This window comes from Taudactylus pleione, unplaced genomic scaffold (genome assembly GCF_031769625.1).
Source record: "Taudactylus pleione unplaced genomic scaffold, aTauple2 ptg000244l, whole genome shotgun sequence".
NCBI lineage: Eukaryota > Metazoa > Chordata > Amphibia > Anura > Myobatrachidae > Taudactylus > Taudactylus pleione.
Window position 1 is genome coordinate 14,233,998 of NW_028284646.1, and position 16,621 is coordinate 14,250,618.

The 16,621-nt window shown below is 42.8% G+C and overlaps 1 protein-coding gene across 2 annotated transcripts in view; it reads right to left on the reverse strand.

Annotated features, from left to right (window-relative positions):
- The window catches only part of DVL3 (dishevelled segment polarity protein 3), a 103,508-nt gene extending 87,289 nt beyond the window's left edge, over positions 1-16,219 (reverse strand). For both annotated transcript variants that reach the window (XM_088479727.1, XM_088479726.1), the window contains exon 1: positions 15,552-16,219. In XM_088479727.1, the coding sequence (XP_088335853.1) occupies positions 15,552-15,712 (161 nt within the window). In that variant the 5' untranslated portion in view covers positions 15,713-16,219. The remainder of the gene's footprint in view (positions 1-15,551) is intronic.
- Positions 16,220-16,621: the final 402 nt, after the last annotated feature.

Below are 16,621 nucleotides of genomic sequence, written 5' to 3' on the forward strand. Positions count from 1 at the left end.
GGCCAGCTTAAGATAGATAAGAGCAGCTACTGCTGCATATATAAGAAGGTGAAAAATAGAGGTTTAAAAATAATACATATATGTTAAACAATCTTCCCATAGTCAGTCTCTCTCTAAAATAAACCCCCCCATAGATTTGTCCATTTACAGTTTCTTATATAGCACATATTTCATTGCACTTTACAATTGGAACATTAATAGAACAAAACTGGGTAATGACAGACAGAGGTAAGAGGGCCCTGCTCACAAACTTACAATATGTAGGATAGATAACCATATATCCACTTTACTAAAGCTTGATCAAACCCAAACACATTCACACATATAAATATATATTTCTCATTTCACTTCACCAAATTAGACTATTTTGTGCAGATCCATCACATAAAATTCAGATTAAAAAAATAAATAAATTACAGGTTGTAATATAACAAAAAAGGTAAAAAGCCAAGAGGGGTGAATACTTTTGCAAGGCCCTGTATATATCTCCTTTGAATGTGAATAGAGGCCAAAATATGAAAATTCTGTCCATGTCCCAATATTTATGCACCTGACTGTAATTAGTGAAATGAAGTCCACCGGTGTGAAATATAAGTGGTAAATGATCTGTCAGTATAAACACACCTTTTGTATAAAGGCCCCAGAGGCTGCAACACCACTAAGCAAAAGGCAACACACCATGAAGACCAAGGAGTTCTCCAAACAAGTCAGGGACAAAGTTGTTGAGAAGTACAATTCTGGGTTGGGTTATAAAAAAAATATCCAAATCTTTGATGATCCCCGGAGCACCATCAAATCCATCATCATCAAATGGAAAGAGCGGTACTTCCGTATCTTTGCGGCCCCCTGGTTACGCTACGTAAGTACCATAAAGAGGAAATATTATTCGGCCCTTTGCGGGCTCGTTGCGCTTGCCACGCTGCGGGCACGGTGGCTTGCTTCGCTCGCCACATGGATTTATTCCCCCTCCATGCCCACTTGGATGGTAGGGAATGACGTTGGATGGTAGGGAATGATGTTGGACACTGGCTCATCTTTACGCTAATGTCCAACGTCATTCCCTACCATCAAACGTAATTCCCTACCATCCAAGTGGGCATGGAGGGGGAATGAATCCATGTGGCGAGCGAAGCAAGGCACCGTGCCCACAGCGTGGCGAGTGGAGCGAGCCCGCAAGGGGCGGAATGGTATTTCCTCAAGTTTACGCTACTTACGTATCTTCACTGAATAGTACCGAAAGAACATGGTACCATAACAAACCTGCCAAGAGAGGGCCGCCCACCAAAACTCACAGACCGGGCAAGGAGAGCATTAACCAGAGAGGCAGCACAGAGACCAAAGGTAACCCTGAAGGAGTTCCACAGCAGAGACTGGTGTATCTGTGCATGTGACTACAATAAGCCGTTTACTCCATAGAGCTGGGCTTTATGGAAGAAAAAAGCCATTGCTTAGTGATAAAAATAAGAAGACATGATTTGAGTTTGCCAAAAGGCATGTGGAAGACTCCCCAAATGTATGGAGGAAGGTGCTCTGGTCAGATGAGACTAAAATTGAACTGTTCGGCCACCAAGGAAAACGCTATGTCTGGCGCAAAGCCAACACATCCCATCACCCCAAGAACACCATCCCCACAGTGAAACATGGTGGTGGCAGCATCATGCTGTGGGGATGTTTTTAAGCAGCAGGAACTGGGAAACTGATTCGAATCGAGGGAAAGATGGATGGTGCTAAATACAGGGATATTGTTCAGCAAAACCTGCTTCAGTCTGCCTGTGATTTGAGACTGGGACGGAGGTTCACCTTCCAGCAGGACAATGACCCGAAGCATACTGCTAAAGCAACACTCGAGTGGTTTAATGGGAAACATTTAAATGTGTTGGAATGGCCTAGTCAAAGCCCAGATCTCAATCCAAATGAGAATCTGTGGTCAGACTTGAAGATTGCTGTTCACAAGCGGAAATCATCCAACATGAAGGAGCTGGAGCAGTGTTGCCTTGAGGAATGGCCAAAAATCCCAGGGGCAAGATGTGACAAGCTCATAGAGACTTATCCAAAGCGACTTGCAGCTGTAATTGCTGCAAAAGGTGGCTCGACAAAGTACTTACTTTAGGGGGGTGAATAGTTATGCACGCTGAAGTTTTCTGTAATGTTGTCCTAAATGTTGTTTGCTTCACAATATGAAAAAAAAACAAAAAACACAACTTCACAGTTGTAGACATGTTCTGTGAATGAAATGATGCACACCTTCATACAATCCATTTTAATTCCAGGTTGAGAGGCAAAAAAACATGAAAATGCAAAGGGGGGGTGAATACTTTTGCAAGGCGCTGTATACACAGATAACAAAACTAGATATATACACAAATTCAGTCTATATTAGCTGAAAAACTTCTCCCCTGGCGTAACCAAAAGCTATTATAAACTATCTCTCTCTAGAAATCTATTTTTAGAAATCTATCATTATATATATATATGTTGGGTACTGGATGCCGACGCTCGGGATCCCGGCAGTCAGTATCCCAATGCCGGCATACCAACAGGTTTAGGATCCCGACACTTATCAGTAAGTATCCTAACCCTCCCCCTCTCCCTACCCAGTGCCTGAACCTAACCTCCCCCTAGTGTCTAAAGCTAACCCTACCCCCTTAGTGCCTAACCCTAACCCTCCCCCTAGTGCCTAAACCTAACCCCTCCCCCCAACCACAGTGCTTACCGTCGGGATGCCGGCGCCGGGATTTTGACAGTTGTCGGGACTCCAGCGCCAGCATTCTAAGAGCTGGCATCCCGACTGTCATTATATATATATATATATATATATATATATATATATATATATATATATATATGAGATGTGAGGATATATAACAAATTAAAAGATAAGAACCACTAGTTATAATGGTGGCAAGAAACAAAAAGGGGAAGCCTCACTTAAGCTCCTGGTTCTATTAATAAAACATTTCAGGACTTTTAACATTATTGGTGTTCCCGCTAGGCTATTTGGCGGGGCCCCTGTAGTTGTGCCCCTTATCCAATGCCCCCTATAGTTGTGCCCCTTATGCAATGCCCCCCTGTAATTGTGCCCCTTATGCAATGCCCCCAGTACTAGTTCCCCCTCCCAGTGCTGAACTTACCTGTCTTCACACTGGCACCGTCCCACGCCGTCAGGGCTCCCGCTGCCAGGCTGACTGGATCGGCATGGTGTCATCCGTGCACTGCATCACTGGGAACGCTGTGGCCTATGAAGCGTTCAGAGGCTTCTTTAGCCTCTGATTGCTTCAGAGGCCAGCGTTTCCGGATGCTGGAAGTAAATTTGTCGCGATCTACCGGCGGGGGAGCTCCACGAGCTACCAGTAATTCGCGATCTACGTTTTGGCCGGGCCTGCTTTAGATGTCACAGGAAAGGAAAAAAAAAAAAAAGACAACCAATCAAATCTCAAAAGCCCTCCACAGTTAAACGGTCCATAACTTTTTCCATGTATTAAAACTGAACAAATAGTTATGCATTTTGTACACTTTTTTAATTACAATATGCGAGTGGGAAATTGCATATTGTAATTAATCCTGGCGCTAGTGTTCTGACATATCATTGCACTACAGCAAGTGAAAGGTTAGGGTGTGCAAAAACCCTTGCCTATAGCAATATACAAATACAAGAAACTTCACTGCACTAGCGCCACAGATACAAATTGTTGTACAATTTACTTAAATTAAATAATTTTTTGTACAAACTTCTCAATTAAAAAAAACCCAACAAACTTTTGGCCTAGGGGAGCCGTGAATAAAATGCTGATACTCTAGCACACCGTGATTCAAGAAAGTTTGGGAACCAGTGTTGTATTATATATTTTTCTACTGATTCTACTCCTCTTGGGTGTAAAATATTGGATTAAAGAGCTTGGACATTAAAAGTGAGAAATCCCCACCCTTATGTCCAATTTAGTCCTATTGTTTTTTGTAAAATGTGACCAGTGTCTTTAATATGGGACTGCAGATTAGCGACGTAGTTTTGTAAATGTGTGTCAACAAAGTGAGATAAATTAGAGGCGAGGGACCCAACACCAGAAATGATATGTCTCCCTGGGGGGTGTGGTAGGCAACTTGTGAGTTTTAGGTAGCTATGTACTTGTTCTAAACTTCAAATTTGGGGACCATTTCTGAAATTGTTATGAGCAATTTGCTGCAAGTTTAATTTTAATGGAGAAAAAAAAAAAAAAATCTTGCTTAACAAAATCTAGTACTGCAGAAGGTTTAGGCATATCTAGGACACATTTGTGTGAATTCAATTCAGCGTGATGTGGCAGCTAATTCTAACCTTATCATGGAAGGCAATCTTTACTGATTTTCCTGTGTATTAGTGTTAATAGAATGCTTCCCAGTGTGTCCTGGCATGTTGATCAGGCCTAAAGAAATGGCCCTGGCTTCCTAGGAATCACAGACAAGCCTCTGCATATCATTTACCTTCCAAATATGCATAAACTGAATTAAACAAAGTGCCCCAAGTTCTCTCATTTTGGGACATACACTTTTCTTCCATTAAGAAATGTTGCCAAATTACAAAAGATCTACCAAATGGGGGAGATTCGATTAGCCGTGAGCTTCTGACGGCGCATTTTTCCTGCCAATTATGGTACTGTAGAACCTTTCAGTTTGCAGTTCCACAGGCTACGAGAATCTGCCTTCTGCAGTTAATGTACGGAAGTGGTTGGAACCAGTTCCGGGGGACTCTGCGCCTAATTGAATATGCCCAATATGGGTGAATATGCACCAAATTAATTATAGTAACATATTTGACAAAATGGGCAAATACAAAAAGGGTTTCAAAAATGAGATTAAAAAAAATAGCTAAAACTGCATGCCCTCAGCATTCCCCATACGCAGGCCGCAGTGTTCCGCGGGTGAGAAAAGTTGCAGTGCCGATCACCACTGGGTGAATAGACGCCATGCACATGGCATCTATTCACAGTGAGGGGAGAGCTTGGGGGAAGCCCAGCACCTCCGTAAGAGCTGGAGACAGCCCCAAACATGACAAATTGGAGGTGTGTCCCAAGGACACAGCCATCCTTTTCAGTATCACGCATGCAGAGACTCCCGGCCGGCCACCCCAGCGCCCTGCCATGCCAGCAGCCTAGCGGGAACACTATCTTGTAATACTGTTTGTGGAAAGGATTGTTCTTATATACCAATTCTGGTTAAAACACTCTAGATTTAACAACTAACTACTATCCAGATACCTTACGACTACCTAATTGTGCTGCTTACCAGTCCTCTAAAACAGCTTGGTAAATCCTTCGATAAATTTGTTCTCCATATAGGCAGTGCTGTTAAATTCAAAACAGCTAAGGATCGGAAAAATAAACCAAATATGGTATAGAGCTTCAATGGAAAAGATTTTTCTAGTTTGCGCAACAAAACAGTTAAAACAAAATATGCTAATTAACTCATTACTGCTCATACTTTATGTTTTGTCTGTAACACTTATTCTTGTTATAGGTCAGAAAAATAAAAAGCCCACAATCAGTCAAAAGCATTTTTTTTCCTTGTCTCACGCCAACTCTAGTTTCCTCTCTTATCTTATATATAACTATTAATTGGTCTGTCTGGTTACGTTTTTGGACACCCCTGAACCGATTGGGATGAAACCAATTCGAGGTGGTCCAGTTGGATTCTGGCCAGGTTTTAGGGGGATTAGGTCTGACCTCCCGTTGGTTTATGTTGGGCATAACTTTGATCAAGGGAGCCTGCTCTGAGCCTTCCACTACATTTGGAAAAAAACTTCAGAGTGGTAACATTGGATCCCAGAAGACATACTAGGGGGCTTGAGGTCCCGATTGAGGTACGCTGGGCAGAACTTTTACCCGGACACGCTGGGCAGAACTTTTACCCGGGGAACCTATTCTGGGCCTTCCACTGGATGGATATGGATGAAAACTTCAGAGGGTTGGCAATTGGTTTGGAATGCCTAATGGAGTGGTTGGGGTCCCGATCGAGTGCGCCGGGCAGAACTTTGACCCAGGTAACCCTGTTCTGGGCCTTCCACTGGATGGATTTAGATGACATCACATAATAAAACCAGGGCAACCATGGGTACTTCAGCTAGTATGTATCTACAAACATACATCCAATGCATGCTGCTATAATCCCTAAAAGATAGAAAAAATATATAATTTCAGTAAGTGTTTTTATTTCCAATTCCACTTAAAACTGAATAGAAATGAGTTTGTTAATGGAAAAGAAGGATATTTTGGTTTTTAATGCTCTACAACACTGTACTTTTAACTGTGTGACACAGATAGCTACAGTGTAGAAGTTTATGTGAGGGATCCTCAGGATACTACAAGCTTTTGCTACTGCTGTTTGAAGAGCCTTATATGACTGCAGTTTGGGCCTTCAAGTTTATTATGGAAAAAGAGCATGGAGGAGGTTTGGCACATTAAGATGTGGGTGACACCTAAATGAAGCCCAGCTTTATGATCATTCATTTATAAAGCACAACATATTACTGCTGTACACTGATGGTAAATCATGAACAATGACAAGAAACAGAAGACAGCTGACAATTATTTGCAAAACACGATGACATCAAAGCTATTTCTACTTTCTATGGAACTACCTTAAAGTTTTGTGTTGTCATGTTTCATGTTTACATTTAATATAGAAATCATTAAGTGGCAGGGACAAAACCAATGGATGACAGCATAAAGTACAGTTTGCTGTAGACTAGTGAACATTTTGCACATAATTGTCACAGTATTTAAACTGACAATTACTACTTAATAGTGAAAGATACATTGTACTGTAGGTAATGTATGCTAAACAAAACATTTAACACCTGTCCTATGTACTGGAAGCTGCAAATTATGAATTTATACATAAAAAACAGTTATGAACAATCTTCCTGAGTAACTGTGGCGTTACACTTAGCAACTAGATTCTAGCTTTTTTTCTGTTAAAAAAAAAAAAAGACACCAAAAGTTATTGTTTATCTTCCCATATAAAACTTGTCATATAACAAAAACAGCATTCAAAAATAAATGAATAAATGTTACCATTTTTTCCCTTTAGCATGATCACCACTAGGTCACTGTTACTACTACACCTGTGGTCTTGTCTCCGATGAAAGTACTGCTCTCCTTACTTATCAAATATGTCCTCATCAAAAAGTATAAACAAGCTCTAGAGCAGTGATTCCCAACCTCGGTCCTCAAGGCACGCTAACAGCCCTGGTTTTAGTGATCTCCATGCTTAAGCACGGATGGCTAAAGCAAAATAACTGAGGTACTAATTAAGTTACCTGTGCTCAACTATGGCTATCCTTAAAACAAGAACGGTTAGTGTGTCTTGAGGACCGTGGTTGGGAACCCCTGCTCTAGAGTATTTTTCAAAATGTTATAAAACTAGAGCGTCAGAAAGAATTAAGCTATAGACCTGCACCGATGTGTTCCAATGGGAAGATTCAATTAGTACCGCGGGAATGTAGCTCCCGGGATAAGTCACCAGAGCTATTCAATTGACTGCAATGCATTGGCACTTAACTCGGTAGCTGCATCTTATGTAACTAATGCCAGGGGCTTAGTCGCAGTAAGCTGCATCTCCTGGGTTAAGTGTCGGGCGAGATGCAGTTACTGCACGCTTGCATCCTCAAGAGGGTGTGAGCAAGAATCCGCACTAAGGGCTAATTATGTGCTAACTGGGAGGGGGGGTAATTGAATAGCTACGGACATTTAACATGCTCCTGCGGTCACATGCGACCTCATCAGGTTTGAAACGTGACAATATCACATGTGGCGCCTCAATAATCACTTCAGTGTGTACCGGCAATCTTGCGATGTCCAGGATGTCGTTGGACATCGGCACAATTGCTGGTCGCACAAGTGTGTAACCACCTTAACACTTTATATCAGCCAGCATTTTTAAATTATGCCCTTATTAAATTAATTGATGGCCCATTGCTTTTCCCATATCAACAACAATTGTATCATGAATGAGATGAATCATGCGTACGCGATCAAGTGGAGCTTTATGGATGATTTCACAGTCAAAGTGCACTGGGTACACAATAACAATTAGTCAGGGCAATTTGTATTCAAGTATGGCCTCATATACACATTTTTTACATTTTATATAGGCATATATACACATATAGCCAGAAACTCTAAGCCAATTGTCTAATAACGCATAGGTCCTCCTTTTGTTCGGACTACAGCAGCAACACGACAGGGCATGGACTACACAAGCTCTCTGATGTACTGTGTAGATAGTGTACCCAGTGATATTCAACCTTTTTCAACTTGAGGCACACTGCGCAAGATTTTAAGGCATACCATCCGGCGATGTGTTGTGCGCGACCAATGAAGATACTACATACACATTGGCTCCCACATAAAAAAAAAAAAAAAAACACACACTACATTGGCCCCAGAGAAATAAAACACACACATACATTGGCCCCCCACATGAATAAAACACATACATTTGCCCACACAGAATTGGCTGGCCCCCACAGAAACAAATGAAAAAAAAAAAACATTGCCCCCACAGGAAAAACAATTACATTGGCTGGCCACACAGAATAAGTATCAACCACATTGCTCCTCACTCAAAAAAACAAACAAAAAAACAAAACAAAACACCATCACCGGCTGACCCCTACAGAAAAAATAAAATAAAAACACCACAATGCCCCCCCCCCTCCCCCCCAAAAAACCTCACACATTAAGAATAAATATAAATTTTTAGTCACCTACCGGTGTTTCATCGGCTGGCAGTGCAGAGCTGTCAGCACAGCAGAGTGCGGGTGGGTGAAGCGGGCTGGCGGGCGGAGCAGGCGGGATGACTGGCTGGCTAAGCTGGTGGGTGTGACATGTGTTGTCACACCGTCGCGCTTACAGATGTCACGGCCCGGGCACGCCTGAGCTTCCCAGAAGAGTTCAGCGGCAGCGCTGCCCAGGTCACACTGACTGCAATAATTTGATTGGCGACTGACCATGGGCTCCGACGGCGGCGCGGCACACAGAACAACCGCCCACGGCACACTGGTGTTCCGCAGCACAGCGGTTGAAAACTGCTGGTGTACACCAAGTCTCCTAAATAATGGTCCAAAATTCACTAATATTTGGCTACCACCGATTGCAAGAGGGATGCAGTTCAGTGTGCATTCTACTTGGTTCATATCCGGTGTACAAGTGTGCCAACTCAAGATGCTCCTACAGTCATAATCTGGTGGCTAAGGATCTGTATGGAGGTGCTTTGTCCTGCTGAAAGAGCCCACTCTCATCTGAGTGAATGCATGACATGAGCGGGTGCAAATGATCCGTAAGGATGGTTATTTAGCTTCCGCCAGTGAGTTATGTCTGCAGATATAACAGGGATCCTAATGTGTGCCAGCTGAAAACATTCCACACCATAATAGAGCCACAGCCGCCCTGGTCAGTCCGTTGCTGGCATGCAGAATGCATTGCCTTGTGGGGTTTTCTTCACACCTGTAATCGACCAACTGCCCAGAACAATTGGAACAATGCATCGAACCAGGCTACACATTTTCAGACAATTTGGGGGAATTCAATTGTTGGCGATGGGCGTCTAACTAATAGGCGTATATCGAAGAGCAATTCAATTGTTCCTCCAGTCAGACGTCCATTAGCTGCAACAGTCCCATTTTTCTCGCAGCCTCCTGAGGTGTGAGAAATAATGTGTGAAAAGTTTTTAGTTTAGGTCTCTAAACTGTAGTTTGGATGCCCAAACCAGGACTGTAGACGCCCAAAGCAGGATTTTAGATGGGGTTAGCCGCTTTACGCAGGAAACTCCGGACCTTTTGGGTGTGTAAAATACTAATGGGCGTCTGATCAGAGCAACAATTGAATTGCTGCAATAGGCGTCCTTTAGTTAAACGCCCAGCGCTAGTAATTGGATTCTCCCCCTTGAGTCTAGTATCTGTGTTCACAAGCCAAGGCGATGTGCAGTGCCTTATGCCATGGTGTCAGCAATGGAACTTTAGTTGGCTTTCAGATCCTGTAACCCTAGAAGAAAGGGAACAATTCACTGATGTTACCTGTGGCCCCAGCATTCAATTTTGCTGTTATATGTGGCAATGTTGGAGCCAGATGTTACAATGCATGCCAGACGACACTGTATTATTATTCAGAGGTTTTTGTCAGCCACAGAGGTGTCGCACACTGCATGTCTTCCCTGATGACGTGTAGTCACGGTACACCCTTGAAATTGTTGCACATAAAAATCAAAATTTCATGTTGATTTCATAGATGAAGTGACCCATGTCTCTGGCACCTACTGTCGAGGCTTGTGCAAACTCACTTAAAATTGTAGTACACTTATCTTCACCGCAAATTATACGTTAACAGATTGCAGAAATATCTGCCTACATATAGTACTTCAACTGCTGAAGATACCTTTTACCACGAGGGTATGGTGGCATGTACTGGGAATGAGGGCAGCAGTCTCAGTTTTTCTAACACATAAATGTATAGACATATATTTTACCACACCAGAGATCGGCCATTTGTAGCATAAATTACTTTTATTGTTATTCTCCCTTTTGTATTAATCCCCTTCCTTTACTGTTGTCAGTTACTAAATAATAATCTACCCTCTGCCTCATGCCTGTACCTTCCCCATCAACCTTACATGACCTTTTTCTGTTTGTACGATTTTTGTTTTAAGACATTTTTGTTATACTGTTTGCAATCTTTTTTCCAGGATACATTCAGTATCGGGACAGGGGATGCTGGCGCTTAGACTACCGGCGCTAGAATCCCCACACCGGCATCCCGAAGGTAAGTAGCGGGGGAGGGAAGGGGGAGGTTAGGTTTAGGCCCCGGAGGAGGGGGGGGTTAAGGATACCTACTGACAGGTGTCGGTATCCTAACCCTGTCTGGATGCCGGCGTCAGAATTTTGACGGCCGGGTTCCCAAGCGTCGGCATCCCATACCAATCCCCTTTTTCCCATCTGTACATACTGAAGTTCTGACACCTTATACTAGTTAATTGTAGCAATTACAGTACTTACAGCTTTAGGTCTTGCTCTCACATGTGCTGGGAAAATTGGGTAAAAACATAAGAAAATATGCACTTTAGATATTTTATTGATGTGCGTTCCATATGTTTCTGATATCTTGTGATCTTACTGCTCCATGAACTGTACTTGTAGCATTAATACATGAAAATGGAAGTCACTAAAGGAAGCAATGGTTAAACCACTTCTTAAAAAACCTAATTTAGACCCCGACTGCATGACCAACTATAGACCAGTATCAAACCTTCCTTTTCTAGGAAAGGTCATTGAGAAAGTGGTGGCAATGCAACTGGAAACCCACCTGTCTACCCATGATATTTATGATCCATTCCAGTCAGGATTCAGGAGAAGACATAGCACTGAAACAGCCCTGGTATGTGTGCTTAATGATCTTCTGATGGCAAGAGACAGAGGTGATTGTTCAATCTTAATCCTTCTGGATCTCTCAGCAGCATTTGATACTGTGGACCATGGGATCCTAATTGAGCGCCTGAAAAATTTCTGTGGACTGGATGGCACAGTCCTTAGATGGTTCAAATCATTTCTCACTGGCAGGTCACAGAGAGTTTCTTCTGGAGTAAACTCTTCATCACCAGTATCACTTCCATGCGGTGCCCCACAGGGTTCTATACTATCTCCCATGCTTTTTGCAGTATACATGCTGCCACTGGGTGAAATAATCAGACGTCATGGCCTGGTTTACCACTGCTATGCAGATGATACACAACTGTACCTGTTCTTTGCTCCAGGTACAAATTCCCCAATAACAACCCTAAATGGCTGCCTAGCTGAGCTTCAGGAGTGGATGAGTGCCAGTTGGCTGCGACTGAACCAACAGGACTTACGCTTGGGGGTTCAGAATTACAAAACACTAAACATGTGCGGAATCTTGGTGTTGTCCTGGATAGTGGCTTGACACTTAAACATCAGGTATCAGCCACAATCAAATCCTCATTCTTTCATCTGAGGAACATAGCCAGAATCAAGCACTTAATTCCCTCAGAAGATCTGCCTAAAGTCATACATGCATTTATATCATCACGCCTAGACTACTGCAACGCCCTCTACCTCGGTCTCCCAGCAAAAGAATTACACCGCTTGCAGATGGTACAAAACGCAGCTGCCAGGCTATTAACCAACCAGCCCCGTTCCAGCCACATAACACCCATTCTCTACTCCCATCACTGGCTGCCTGTCAGATGGCGAATTGTTTTCAAGATTGGATTAATAACTTACAAAGCCCTTCATGACCATGGCCCATGGTACCTGAAGCAGCTTCTGATTCCCTACTGTCCCACTCGATTACTGCGATCCGTTGACGAAGGTCTATTAACAGTACCTAGAATCTCACGGAATTCGTCTGGGGGTCGAGCTTTCAGTTTTGTGGCTCCAACCTTATGGAACTCACTTCCCCGCACAGTTCGAGAGGCCTCCACTCTAGAATCCTTCAAAAATAGACTCAAGACTCACCTATTCACCCAAGCATTTCACTAATGTCCCTTGTAAAAGCTTGTTTTATATTTTATACTGTTAATGTAAAGCACTTTGAGTCCTTTAGCGCTATATAAATAAAATTATTATTATTATTATTATTAGTGGAAATGGCCTAGAAGACACATTTAGTGGCAGAAAAACATATTAACAGTAGATAAATGTAAAAGGTTTATTACTTGTTCAGAGATTTAAAAAAAAAAAATTCATAAAGTCAATTAATATGCTTCTAAAGTGACTGTTTATATTCATGTCCTTCCAATAAACATTCATATACTGTTTACATGTAAACAATTTATTACAAAATAAAAGCATATATAATTCATATTTCTGCACCTAAAGTATATATATTGTGTAATGTCACTTGTATAGTGAAAAAGCATCATGTGGGAGTAATCCACACACACTGAGGAGTTACCTGCATATCAGGACATGCTGCAAGATCTCAGAGACTGGGAATTATAGACTGAAGGACACGGACGCTTTTGTACTTAACTATAAACCCAAACCAGTGGGGAGATAAATAAAATAAAACCTGGATGGATATCATCGACTCAGAGAAAACATCATCTAAACCAGAAATACAAAGTAACAAACTAGCACCACACTTCCAAGCAATTGTAAAGATATTTTCTATTTTCCAAGCCAGCAGCAATAATCTCTAGAACAGGGGTGGGGAAGCTTTTTTCTGGTGAGAGCCATTTTGATATATATAACATTATTTGCGGGCCCGGTGCAGGCCACGCTCCCTCCGTGTGATGTCACACAGGGACGGTACCACAATCCCCAGTGATTACAGCTCCCCGGAGCATCCTGAGGATGCTCTGGGGAGCTGTAACGGCAGCAGTGTGACCATCTGTTCTAAGGACACTCCAGGCGGCACTACTGCATAGATTCTGGCCACAGGGTGCATTATAGGCCCCCTTTATCCAGATGAGGCCAGCAGAAAAAAGCTCAGGAGGGCCAGACCAAATGACTCCGGGGCCCTTATATCTGGGCCCTTATATATCCCCCCATTCCTGCTCTAGAGCCTAAACATTGGTAGTAGAAAGATCTCAATAATAGGAAGATCTCAATAATTGGAAGACAAAACCACCAGATGAATTTCCTGAAATAGAAAAATGTAATGAATAGCAGCATGCCCCATCCTGCAGAGTGCTAATATAAATAGCATAGTTTGCAATAGCAGCCAATGTTCATCGACTTATACCACTGGTTTACATTTGGCAGGAAAACAGTTACTTTTTCCAAACTCTTCCTGGGTGCCTGTGACAGCAAAGCTAACTTCCGCAGCTGTGCTCTCTCTCTCTCCCTTAGACAAAGAGCCTGGGCACAGCACACAGGAGAGCTGGATGACGGGAGCAGTGCTAGAGCTGTGCCATTGTATTTATTTACATCTAGAAACTGCTGCAGAGCTCATACCATCCTTAACCACATCTTACAAATTGCATCCCCAAGTTTATAGAAGAATTCTTTAATATCCATGACTTATTTTTAAGATTAGAGACACAAATCTGTGCTATTGTAGAACCACTGCAATGTTATTGTCTAATCCTAGTGAACAATGAAATCATGTCACTCAATAAGAGGGTGTCTGGACTCATTTTTCTTGGGTATTTTGTCACAAGGGATGTACTTATTGCTTATTTATTTATTAACAGTTTCTTATATAGCGCACAAATTCCGTTGCGCTCTACAATTTGAATCAACAATGTACTTAATAGAAAGAGAACGTACAATATAAGCATGTTCACCTTTGAAGAAATAATCTATATTAGGGTCTCTGAAAACTATGCTTACTCAAATATGTGAAACAAAAAAAATCTGAAACTACATTACCATTTATATTTAATTTTTCCAGAATCATTACAAATTCCCTAAACAGATTTTACATTCAAGGTACTTTCCAAAAAGTCACGTGCCCAACCAGAATATGAATGTTATTCATATTATTGAAAATTATTGATTTATGAGGGCTCCTTGCAGAACATGGGGCATAGTCTGTCCTGAACCAACATATAGGGGCATATTCAATTAGTTAGCTACGCCAGACCTATTCAATTAGCGGGGATACCCCGAGCGGGAGTCCCCGCAGTCAGACTTTACCTCGCAGCTCTTCGAGGTGCAATATAAAAACCACCTGGGGGGGGGACCCATTGATTCTACAGTTTATGAGGAATCAGTGTGTCTCCGTGCGTGAGTCCTGACTCTTCAGAGCTGGAAAAAGGCTATTTGATTGAATAGCTTTTCCCCCGGTCCGCAGGGATTTTGGCCGGCAATTGGCTAATTGAATATGCCCCATAAGCTGGGTACACACTAGACAAATTGAATAGGAACGACAAATCGTCTACATTGCCCCGTTTATCTGCACTATCATGTGCTCCCATGCGTCATTCATCGCATCTTAAGATCTGCCTGGAGTGGAGGCAGATCTTAAGATATCGTTAACGATTTTGTTCAAGTCGTCTAGTGTGTACGTCCTACCGGATGACCAGGAGATATGTTAACATTATGTAGTTAACGATGAAACACCAAACCATGCAAGATATATCGTTTGGGCGTTTGAAAAATTGCAGTACAGTGTGTGTACGTAATATGTTGTTTGTTCTGGGGTTCAAGGGAAATCGGAACGACCACCACGTCATTTGCACATCGTCTAGTGTGTACCCAGCTATTAATACCATTCCATACAAAGTGGTACATTGATATTCATTTGATAAATCTTGGTTAGGATTTAAAAAAAAAAAAAATCTCCAACATTTTAAAACCATTATACAAATGAAATCCTGGTTTCCAACAGTAAGTACCTGGTATAAATGTCCTGGGGAAAAAAACAGCCCAATATTACCAACATTAAATCTATAGTAACACCCAAAGACTACCCAATAACCATAAGTGTAAGCAATTGTGTTGTGCCTGAAATAATATGCTGCCATGATGTAACTGATACAAACATAATACCCCACCTAAGTCCCCTATAGTAACCTATGACCCGATAGACCTTCTGCCATGGTCCTTGTATGCTACTCACCCGAAGTCATCGTCCATAGACTTGAAGAAGAACTTGTAGTTGGGCTTGTTTAGCACCCCCTTAAAGTCTCCCAGTGTCACCCGATCAGAGGGCACCGGCAACTTCACCAAATACGGCGTCTCCTGCTCATCCAGGTGGTAGATAACCTTGGTCTCCCCCATGGTAATCCAGCCGGGTGAGAGGAGCGCAGAGGGGTTTTATCCAGGTGTGGGAAGGGGCCCAGCCCCGGTGGCTGTCATGCAGGGGAGGCCATAGAGATACAGAGTGACAACGCAGAGGCGATGTGGTGGCAGGGGTGCAGCAGGGAGGTGAGGAGGACAGGGAGCAGCCTGGGTGCTGGGGGACACTAATAAACAGTTTGGTGTGTGTATGTGTGTGTGTGGCCTGTCAGATCCTGCCACACACGAGCTCCCCTGACAGTCACTTCAGCAACAACAGATGTCTTTCACTCCCCGGGGACTCGGGGGTCCCGGTGTCCGCACAGAGGCCTTGGTCTATCCCCTCGGTGCGTCTCTCCAGGCCGGTTCCTCTGTCTGTTTCTGTCACTCGGTGCCCGTCTCTAGAGCGCTGCGCAGGCGCAATGGCAGCTGATTCTCCAGCTTCTCTATGCGCATGCGTGGCAGAGGCTAGCAGCAAAACCTGACCACGCCTACTCGTATCACGTGACCTGCTACACTTCCGGATATCCGCTGCTCTAAACACAGCTGATTAAGCAACCTCTGATTCCATGTGCAAGTAAACACACAATCAGTTTAAGACACATTAATTTTACAAAGCTGAAGCTAGCTACTTATTTGACCAGATTCTTATTCACTTCATTTTCGTGCTACAGCTTATCATTCACTTATTATTAGGGAAGGCCATCGGTATACTGACCATCGATGGACACCATCGATTGTTACATCGGCAATTACCATTGATTACACAAAACCCTCTATAGGAACCATCGATGGTTTGCACCCTTCAATGGCATTCGCTGCTGGGGGGACTGAGGGGCCTATTCATTAACACATAAAATTCTCTGGAGGTAAGTAGGTTTAGAACTCGCATGGAGTTCTACCTAATTACCG